The sequence below is a fragment of the Chrysochloris asiatica genome, unplaced genomic scaffold (assembly GCF_000296735.1).
Source record: "Chrysochloris asiatica unplaced genomic scaffold, ChrAsi1.0 scaffold00022, whole genome shotgun sequence".
Lineage (NCBI taxonomy): Eukaryota > Metazoa > Chordata > Mammalia > Afrosoricida > Chrysochloridae > Chrysochloris > Chrysochloris asiatica.
The window spans coordinates 25,538,139-25,550,153 of NW_006408540.1; the positions used below are offsets into that span (position 1 = coordinate 25,538,139).

Consider the following 12,015-nt stretch of genomic DNA (forward strand, 5'->3'; position numbering starts at 1 on the left):
AAATACTGATTATAAAGCTGCTTACTCTTATAGAAGCAAATACATGACAGAATTGCTTCACAAGTATTGCCTACCAGAGATCAATTTCATGCAAGCACATACTACACTGTCATTGACACACTTGAATCTTGGCATAGATAGATAGATAGATAGATAGATAGATAGATAGATGAAAAGTATATAAAATTATTTCAAATATATTTTCCTTCTTAAACAATATGAATATACCTGTTGAAGAATGCATGAAAGCATGCAAGAAATAAGTACAGGTTTGTCTTTATGACTTAACTTGATGCAACCTGTATAGCGAAGTGCACCAATTCATTCTTATATAAGAACTAAGTTTACAGATTAAAGAAAGACAAATTTTATTTATTTAAGCATGTATGATTCCATAATAGAAGATAAAATACAATGTATATTTCCCAATACTTTATACATATATTTCTAACTTTAATGATCACAAAGTGTACAACAGAATGCTCATTTTCATCCCTAAAGAGATTTAAAATATCTTTAGCATACAACAACTATGCACTATTCATTATGCTTACCATGTATGACAGTAGATATTATTCAATGCCGTCATTGGAATGAAATCATTGGAAAATTTGTAAGAGTCAAGAATAGAAAGAAATGTTTTAAATTATAACATGGTAGAGATGAAAGATTTATCTAAAAATAAAATATAATAATTTGCAACAATTCATTCTTACATAAGAACTAAGTTTATAGATCAAAGGAAAATAACTTTTATTTATCTAAGCACATATGATTCCATAATAGAAGATCAAATATAATGTATATTTGTTTTCTGATCATTAAATTTTCTTTTATTACACCTTCCAGTTATTCATTTATAATTGTAACATGTATTAAAATACAAGCATAAAAATTGAAGTATGAGCTGTTTAAAACAAAATCAGTGAAAGTCAACTTTTTGTGTTGTGGGAGATCAACAGAATTTTACACTGAATGCTGAAACAACTAAGTTCACTAACTCATTTTCTTTGTAGTGGAATGTATGTTATGTGGTAGAAGTTTTTTAAAAAGCGTGGTATATAGAAAAAAAATCTTAGTATCTGTCATCCACTAAAAATGTTATAATCCAGTTCATCACATTCTGCTAAAATAGTGTACGTTACTTTTGCATTCAATTACTAATTTCACAGTTGCATTTTAAAAAAAAGTTTAATCATCATCATGGGTTGATAAGACGGGCACATATATGTATGAATAAACAGAGGAGAGGGCATCATAAATCATCCATACTTAAGGCCCTCGATGCTTTAATTGGACCCTGTTTATAAGTTATATATGTACTCTACTTTTATATGTCTGGCAGCAAAATTACTTTGTATACTTTGTTGTGTGTTGAAGCTACTGTGCTTGTTGTATCCCATTCTCTAACTGAGGTTTCTGAACTCTATTGTAACATTATTGAAAAAGAATATTAAGTATTTTTATTGGAGAAGAATACTAAAAGAACAATGGACTGTCAGAAGAACAAAACAAATTTTATTTGGAAGAAGTAAAACCAGAATGGTTATTAGAAGTAAAGATGGCTAGACTTTGTCTCTCATACTTCAGACACATTATCAGGAGGGATCAATCCCTGGAGAAGGACATCATGCTTTGTAAAGTGGAGGGTCAGAGAGAAAGAGGAAGACCCCCAATGAGATGGACTGGCACAGTGGCAGCAGCATTGTCAAGCGGAGCAATAATTGTGAGGTTGACACAGGACTGGCAGTGTTTTGTTCTGTTGCACATAGATAGGATCTCTATGAGTCAGAACCAACTCGACGGCAACTAATAGTAACAAGAACAAAATTATAACCTTACAGAACTATGGATGTATATGCAGTCAGACATTGACCAAACAGATGTTATGCCGTGCATGACTGTATAACCCAAACAAGTGGAATTTATCCAGGGAATGTCACGGTTGTTTCACATTATTAAATTAATTAATGCAATTAACCATATCAACATATTAAAGCAGATAAATCTTATGAATATCTTGATAGATGTATAAAATGTATTTGAGAAAATCCAATGCCTATTCATAATAGAGGAATCTTGGTGTGGTGTTGTAGGATCAGCACTGGACTACTAACCTAAAGGTCAGTGGTTCAAATCCATCAGCTCCTCCTTGGAAACCCTATACAGACAGAGTCACTATGAGTAAGAACTGATTCAGTGGCACTTAACAATTGCAGCAACAGTTCATGACAGAAGGGTCAGCAAACTAAAAATTAAAGGATCTTCCTTTAGTCAATAAAAAATAGCTACCAAAACCCTATATCAAACATAAAATTAAACAGTGAGATACTGAAAGTGTTTTTTCTCCAGTTGAGAATTAAATTAAAATGTTCTAAATCATCACCTGTTGTGTTTAACTTTTGTCTTGATGTCCTAGTGAATAAAATTTTTAAATAAGTAAATAAAAGACAATGATTTCTAAAAATTACGATTGTCTTTATTCACATATTAAATGATTACATACATGCAAATCCAAAGGAATATGTAAGCTAACAAAATTAATAAGTGAATTTAACAATGTTAACAAGATTAATGGACAAATTAATATGCAAAGTCAATACCATCTCTATGTATCAGCAAAAATCAGAAAAACAATATTAAACCAAAACCTTTTATAGCAGTATCAATCACTTGGAAATAATCTAAAAGATGTACAAGACATCTATACAGGAAACTACAGAATATTATTGAGAGGGATTTTTTTTAAGTTCTACATCAATGGTAGGATATCTCATAGCTGTTCCTGTTAAGTGCCTTTGAGTCAGTTTTGATTTACAGCAACCCTGTATAGTTTCTAAAGTTGTGCGTTTCTTATAGGAGCAGAAAGTTATATCATTCTCCAATGGAGAATGGCTTGAAGAGCCAACTTTGTGATTCACAGTCTAGTGCTTATCATACAGAACCACTGTGCTCCCATCTCATGATTATTGGTTTTGATGTTGTTAAATGCTATCGAGTCAATTCCAACTCATAGTGACCCTGTGTAGTGTTTCCAAGGAGCCACTGGTGAGTTTTAACTGCCAGCCTTGCCTTTCAAACCAACCTTTCAGTCCAGTGCTTATCCTACAGCACTACACCAGGATTCCAATCTCATGATTGTTGTTGTTAGGTGCCATTGAGTTGGTACTGAGTCATAGCGACCCTATGCACAGCATAACAAGGCACTGCCCAGTCCTGGGCCAACCTCACAATTTTTGCTACATTTGAGCCTATTGATGCTGCCACTGTGCCAATCCATCTTACTGGGGGTTTTCCTCTGACCCTCCACTTTACCAAACATGATATCCTTCTCTAGGGACTGATCCCTCCTGACAGTATGTCCAAAGTATGAGAGAAGAAGTCTGGCCATCCTGGCTTCCAAGGAGCACTCTGGCTGTACTTCTTCCAACACAGACCCATTTGGTCTTTCGGCGTTCTTCTTCTCCAACATCATAATTAAAATGCATCAATTCTTCTACAGTCTTCCTTATTCACTGTCCAGCTTTCGCATGCATATAAGGTTATTGAAAATACCATGGCTTGGATCAGGCACACCTTAGTCCTCAAACTGACATCTTTGCTCTTCAAAACTTTAAAGAGGTCTTGTGCAGCAGATTTGCCCAGTGCAATACATCGTTTGATTTCCTGACTGTTGCTTCCATGAGTGTTGATGATTGATACAAGCAAAATGAAGTTTTTGATTGAAAGACTAATATTGTGACTCTGCCAACTCTCCCCATAATTGGTTTACAGATTTAAGACAGTATCAATTTTGTAGGTTGTTTTGTTTTATTGTGGTTTGAAGGAAATTGACAAGCTGATTGTAAAATTCATATGGAAATGCAGAGAGCTGCGAACATCAAGATACACTTGGAGAGCAAAATTAGTTGACTTTATTACTAAAGATTATTTTAAAGTTCTAGTACTTGAAAAAAAAACATTCATCTGGCAGGTTGTCATACTATGGTGACTTGAGTATTGCTCTAATGTTGGATCTATGACACTGGTATTTCAAAAAACAGCAGGTATTTAAAAACCTGTCCATGATGGGCAGGTTTCAAGGGAACTTCTAGAGAAAAACATACTATAAACAAAATTTTTGAATTTTGAAAAACACTGGCTACTGGAAACCTTTGACAAGCATCAGAACACTCTCTGATGCAGTGCTGGAAGATGAGCACTTCACGTTAGATGTCGCTCAAAATACAACTGCCACCTCAAAGCAGAGTCAAGCTACAAACAGGCTGATGGAGTAAAGCTTTCGGGATCTTCATTTGTTCATGTTATATGCCTCAAAATTTGTTGGTGTTATATGGCTTCAAAAGAAGAAATCATACCTTAATAATTGGAATGTGAAATGTATGAAGTATGAATCAAGAAAAATTAGAACTGGTCGGAAATAAAATGGAATGCATAAGATTTTCTATCCTAGGTATTAGTGAGCATGAATGGACTGGTGTTTGCCAATTTTGAATCAAATGATCATAAGATCTACTATGCTAGGAATGACAAGTTGAAGTGGAATGGCATTAAATTCATAATGGAAAACAAAAACAATTTAAGATCTATCCTGAAGTACAATACTGTACACTGTCAGGGATAGGATAATATTCATACACTTACAAGGAAGACCATTTAATACAACTATTATTAAAAGTGACACACCAACTACCAATGCCAAATATGAAGAAATTGAAGATCTTAACTAACATCTGTAGTCTGAAATTGATCAAACATGCAATCAAGATGCATTGGTAAGTACTGGTGATTAAAATGCGAACATTGGAAACAAAAAAAGATTGGTAGTTGGAAAATATGATCTTGATGATAACACTATGCAGGAAACTGCATGATAGAATTTTGCAAGATGACAATTTATTCATTGTTAATGTCTCTTTTCACAACATAAATGGCTACTACACACAAGGGTCTAACCTGTTGGAATACACAGATTCTATGGGAAAAATACTGAATGAAACAAGAAGAATCAAAAAGAAAATGAAAGAAATACACAGAGTTAGTAGACCAAAAACAATTGGTGGACAGTCAACCACTTCAGGAGGTAGCGTATGATCAAGAACTAATGATACTGAAGAAAAAAGTCCAAGCTGCACTGAAACTTTGGCAAAAACAATGTTCCAGGAATTGACAGAATATCAACTGAAATATTTCAATCAACAAATGCCTAACTTAAAGTGCTTACTCATCTATGCCAAGAAATTTGGAAGATAGCTATTTGGTCAACTGATTGTAAAAGATCCATATTCATGCCCATTCCAAAGAAAGATGATCCAATAGAATGAGGGAATTACTGAGCAATATCTTTTGTATCACTTGCAGATAAAATTTTGCTGAAGTTAATTAAAACACAACTGCAGCAGTACATCAACAGGGACCTGCCAGGAAGTCAAGCAGGATTCAGACGAGGACATGGAATGAGAGACGTCATTGCTGATACCATTGACTGAAAGCAAATAATATCAGAAAGATGTTTACCTGTGTTCTATTGACTATGCAAACACATTCAATGGTTTGGAATGTAATAAACTATGAAGAACATTGTGTAAAACAGGAATTTCAGAAAACCTAATTGTGTTCCTGTGGAACCTGTACTTATAACACGAGGTAGTCATTCAAACAGAACAAAGGTTTGCATGGCTTAAATTCAGTATGCATCTGGGTTGTATCCTTTCACCATACTTATTTAATCTGTATGCTAAGTAAATAATTTGAGAAACTGAACTGTGTAAAGAAGAACATGGCATAAGGACCAGAGGAAGACGCATTAACAACCTGCCATATGCTGATGACACAATCTTGTTTGCTGAAAGTGAAGAGGCTTTGAAGCACTTACCTGTAAAGACCAAAGACTATAGCTTTCAGTACAGATTACATCTCAACATAAATAAAATGAAGATCCTCACAACGGGACCAATAAGCAACATCATGATAAACAGAAAATTTTGAAGTTGTCAAGGATTTTATTTTACTTGAATGCACGATCAATACCCATGGAAGCAGCGGTCAGAAATCAAATGATATATTACATTGGGCAAATCTACTACAAAAGACATTTTCAACATGTTAAAGAGCAAAGATGTCACTTTGAGGACTAAGGTGTATCTGACTAAAACCATGGTATTTTCAATTGCTTCATATGCATGTAAAACTGATAAGTGAATAGGAAGATCATAGAAGAATTGATGTGTTTGAATTTTGGTATTGGCAATGAATATTGAATATACCATGGACTGCCAGAAAAACAAACTAATCTGTTTTGGGAGAAATACGGCCAGAATGTTCCTTAGAATTGAAAATGGCTAGACTTCATTTCATGTGCTTTGGACATGTTGTCTAATGGAACCAGTCTCTGGAGAAGGACATCATGCTTAGTCAAATAGAGGGTCAGTGAAAAAGAGGAAGACCCTCAGCAAGATGAACAGACAGTGACTGCAATACAGCAATGACTATGAAAATGGTGCAGGACCAGGCAGTGTTTCATTCATTCTGTTGTCGTTATGCATCAGTACTGACTTGATGGTATCCAACAAGACACAAGTACTTGGAACAATGTTGTACTGATGCAAAGATGGACAAATAGACCAACAGAACAGAACAGAATCCTGAAACATATAAGAGCTCCTGGTTTATAGTAAACATGACTATATTATTTAATAACTGAAAAAATTAATCAATTGGATAGCCATATTAAGAAAAAATGAATCTTGACCACTACCTCAAACAATATACCCAATTAATCCAAGATGGAATATAGCTTTAAAATGCCAAAAATCTTAGTTATTTTTTTTAAAAGAGAAAAATATTATCATAACAAGGAAAGATTTCTTAAACAGGGCATGAAAAGCATTAGCAATAAAGGAAGAAAACTGATAAATTGGACCAATAGGTCACTAGTGTTGGACCCGATGGGGGTGGCATGTTTGTGACTCTGGGTCAGAAATAGATTTACTGGGAAGCTAGTGAAGCTTAAGTCTTAGTGCCCCTCCTTTTCACCCCTCAAGGCCTGAAAATTGTACAAATCTTGATGGGGGTTTTCCCTTGTTGTCTATCTGTCAAGTTAGCCCCTCCACTCACTGAGATCCCATGTACAATGGAAAGAAACAATGCCTGGTTCTATGTCATCCCCATGAGTAGTTGTGGGTCAGATCACTGTGATCCATAGAATTTTCAGTGACTGATTTTCTAAAGTAGATCACCAGGTCTTTCTTCCTAGGCTGTTTTAATCAGGAAGATCCACTGAAACCTAACTAACATAGTAGTAACAAACATGCAAGCTTTCAATGACAGGTGCATTGACTACAAATCGGGACCCCAGTCTTCACTAGGGAAGACAACTATTGAACCACCAATGTCCACAAATTTTAGACTTCATAAATATTGCTTCCACCCCTGGGTATGCTGACTGCAACCTTTTTACTGCCCCATGGCACACTGTGCCCCTGAGCCCAGGAACAGCCTCAGAATCCTGTGCACTCTGTGTTTCCAGAAGCCACTACTAGCTAAGCAGAGCTAGCACAAACTGAAATCCATCGATCATCCTTGCAATTCCTCATGTAGCAAGTTAGGATTGATCCAGTGACTGGGGACTGTCTGCAGGTATGGGTTAAGTGGTTTGGAAAGAAGATAGCTATGGCATGGGGAAAAATGGGGAGTGAGACAGTATCTGACCCCCAGAATTCTAGAAATGCTTGTCTTGGCTGTGACAAAACACTCATCTATAAAACTGTGTACCATTTATACCTAATCAATTATACTGACGGCATTGGTGAAAAACTAGGCTCTAGGAACTGAGTACCAGTTGAGATGTTTCAACAAATGTAAGCAATGCTGACAGTGCTCACTTGTCTAAGCCAAGGAATTTGAAAACAGCTTGGTCAAATAGAGGGTCAGTGAAAAGAAGATCCTCAATAAAATAGATTGGCACAGTAGCTGCAACAATGGACTTAAACACAGCAACAAATGTGAAGGTAGTGCATTGCTGAAGTTTTGCGTTCTGTTGTGCATGGCAGTAGTGACCAGTATTGACTCAACACGGAGGAGAATAACAATTATGGTGTGACACTGCTGGTTAATATGCTAGACTGCAAGGTAGAGTTGAACCACAAGGTCGGTGGTTCAAACTCACCAGGTGCTCCTTAGAAACCCTTGACAGGATCACTATGATTTGGAACCGACTGGACGGCACTTAAAAAATAACAACAGCACTGTAATACATAGGATTAGCACTGGACTGCTAATTGTAAGGTCAGCAGTTCATATCCACCGGTCACTCCTCAGAAACCCTATGCAGGGTCTCTGATGCAGAACCGACTTGGTGGCACTTAACAACATTAGTATTAAGGCATATGTACAATTAACATTGATAACAACTCAGGTTAGGTGTGAGTCCTCTTCATAGTCATGTTCACTTAGTGTGGTAATACAATCTAAACTTTAAAACTCAGAGAGGATATTGCTTTTGAACTACAGTAAGTAAGCTGTTTTACTACGGTGTCTCAGTTCCCACGCAGTACTGGAAATGATTCATTTTCTTGTTAACTTGTGCTATATATACTGCAGAAAAATGAGTTGGCATTTCTAAGAATACCTGATTGAAAAGAACAGAAGTTTTTCTTTCCCTTCCTGTCATTTGAAACTTAAATCATAGACACAGCGTAATGTGTAAGAAGCTAAAATATGCAGTCCTCCTCAGAATCAGTTAGCACAGAAGGTTTTGGTTTTTTCAGGATATCAAATCGTTTCTCTAACTCTGAAAACATTATCTTAACAAAAATACAACAATGGCTAAGTTTCCTTCATCAAGCCAACTAACAAAGAAATATTAAATACCTGAATACCTGAAAGTCTTATTTAAAACTTGGTCTTTGTTTGTTTGTTTGTTTGATCCTTTGATAGAAAACTGGCTAGATGAAAAGGAAATTCAGAACAAGTTTTCATTGTCAATTGCAGTAAGTCAGTTTGGGCTCATAGCAACCCTGTATAAAGTTTCCAAGGAGTGGCTGGCTAGTAGGTTTGAACCGCCAGAGTTGTGTTTAGTAGTCCAGTACTTATACTGCAGCACTACATCAAGACTCCAAGTTACCACCCAAAAAATGTTATAGTCTCACAACTCTAGAAACATCTGGAATGGTGATGAGGAGCAGGTGGAAGAATGGTGATGCATTTTAAAAAATGTATTCATAAAAAGATTCACAGATACATAATTTACGTCTGAAAGTGTTTCTTGTCTGGAAATTGAAATTATGGATGAATCAATGGTAAGGGCTTTTGAGAGAAGGGGTTGGTTGATTTATGTCTTGAGCACAACTGAATTACCAGAGTGAAACTGGGTTTTTTGCTCAACTAAGAATAGTCTTATTTGCTTCAACTCCTCAGAACACCTGCCCTCTCTAGAATGGAGGCAATGAACAGGAAATAAGCAGGAGACATCAGAACAACAAAAATAGATTTTACAAAATACAGTCACTAAATCTGATGCAACTTATTCAAAAGAAATACACCCTCACTCCCTGTTAGACTCTCTTATAATTATTTTCATTGTAGTCAAGCAAACCTAATGGTTGATTGCCCGGCCCAGAGAATATTAGAAAAAGCAAAGAAGAAGACCAGGATAGGAGGGGCATTGCTAAAGCTAGGCACATTAGCAATCTCAAAAAGGGAGTGTTAAGGAACCAACAAGAGTTTCTGAATGGTGAAATGGTTAATGTATTCAGCTGTTAACCGAAAGGTTAGAAGTTCAAGTCCACCCACCTCCGAAAAAAACACCTGCTTATCTATTTCCAAAACATCAGTCTGGAATACAATTCTGCTCTGACTCACATGAGGTCCCATGAATGAGAGTCGAGTTAATGACAAATGACAATGATCCAACATGAAGAGAAGACAAGAGATAAATGGGGGAAAATTTTAGCAGAAGGCAGTTGCTAACAGTCAGGGTGACCCGGGAAACCTCAATTAAATATTTCAATGCCTCAGTTCAACTGACTCTCTGAATGACTGTGTGGAGCAGATGACCACCACCTCTACTTACTACCTGTACTGCCACCCACAACCACCATCACCACTACCCACCAACTTCAAAATTACATTACCACCCATTACTTCTACCAACACCACCACTCACCACCTCCTCCATCATCTCCATCTAACCTACCACCTCTACATTACATCCACTACCATCCCTACCCCCATTACCCCAACCACCACCTTTACCTTCTCTACTACTTCCAACTAATCTACCACCACCTCCACCATCTCTTCTACTACCACCACCTCCACCAACGCCACTAGCTTCACCAAGTATATCACATCCAACATCATCACCACCACCTCCTTTATGATCTTTACCTCTTTCCTCTACCACCACCACCTCTATCGCTCTCTCCACCATAATCCCAACACCTTCACACTGACATCTTCACCAGCAGCTCCACCATAACAACCATGAGCTCCACCACCTCAACCCCTTAAAACCACCTCCATCACCACTACCAAAACCACCAGCACCTTCCCCTCTGTCACCTTCACCAGTTCCACAACACCTCCACAACTACCACCTGCACCACATCCACAACACCACCATGTGTATAGCAATCACTACCAACGCTACCATCTCCACTGCTAACATCACCTACACCACTTCTAACACACCACCACCTCTAATACCTTTCCCAACACAAACACCACCTTCATATCCAACCTCCTCATCCACCACCACCACTACCATTTCTACCATGTCAACCTCCTTCACAACCTTCATCTCCTCTAACACCTTCATCTCCTCTACCACCACCATCTCCATTATTACCTCCATTACCATCACCACCCCTACCAGCTCCACCTCCTCTACAGCCTCCACCTCCATCACCATCTCTACCACCATTACCACCTTTACTTCCACCCCTCCCTCTATCTTGTCCACTACCACCAACACCTCCACAACCACCAACATCTCAACCTCCACCACCACCATCACCATCTCCACCACTTCTATCACCAACACCTCCACCAACTCGATTACCACCATTTCTACCACCTCTACCAATACCACCTCCTCCACTACTTTCATCACCTCCACTGCTATTACCCAAACTACTACCTCCTCTCTCACTCCCATTATCTCCATAACTACTACCAAAACCACCACCACCTCCACCACTACCTCAACTATCTTCACTACCTGCATCATGTCTACAACCACCCCGTGTCCATCACAATCACCACCAACTCCACCACAACTACCACCACTTCTACCATTAGCACCACATCATTCACCACCTCTACTAGCACCAGTTCCATCATCTCCACCACCACTACCTCCATAATTGTATCCTCTAATACCACCTTCACCACCTCCAACACTTACACCAACACTACCTGCATCACCATTGCCACATCTACCACCGCCACCACTACCATCTCTACCACCTCAACCTTCATAACATCCACTTTGTGGATGGTAGCATCTTCATCTCTACCACCACCACTTCCATCACCACCTCCATCACCCCAACTACCTCCACTTCCTCTTACATGTTCACTTTCTCTACCACCACCAACTCCATTAACGTTTCCATCATCTCCACCTCTATCACTACCTCAACCTCCTCTACCACCACCACCTCAAACTGCACCTCCACCACTACCACCCTCTCTACCATCTCCACCACTTCCACCACCACCACCTCCAACTGCACCTCCTCCACATATGCATTACCATCACCTCCACCACCTCCAAAGCTACCATCCTGACCACCTCCACCTCCTCTTACACTTTCACGTTCTCTGTCATCACCAATTCCATCAACATTTCCACCATCTCCACTTCCTTCACCACCTCCATCTCCTCTACCACCAGCACTATCGCCACCACCATCACCGCTACCACCACCAACACATCCACCACTACCACTAGCACCGCCTCTAACAGTACAAACCTCCACAAATGCATCATCATCACTTCCACCTCCTGCA

The 12,015-nt window shown here is 38.3% G+C and overlaps 1 protein-coding gene and 1 pseudogene across 1 annotated transcript; one reads left to right on the top strand and one right to left on the bottom strand.

Annotated features, from left to right (window-relative positions):
* Window positions 1-10,432, bottom strand: part of LOC102819833 — a 51,904-nt pseudogene extending 41,472 nt beyond the window's left edge.
* Window positions 10,433-11,228: 796 nt separating this feature from the next.
* Window positions 11,229-11,793, top strand: LOC102820212 (cell wall protein DAN4-like). The gene is made up of 3 exons (XM_006837692.1): window positions 11,229-11,245; window positions 11,302-11,500; window positions 11,614-11,793. Exons 1-3 carry the CDS (start codon window positions 11,229-11,231, stop codon window positions 11,791-11,793), a joined length of 396 nt encoding a protein of 131 aa, XP_006837756.1.
* The last annotated feature ends 222 nt before the right edge of the window (window positions 11,794-12,015 follow it).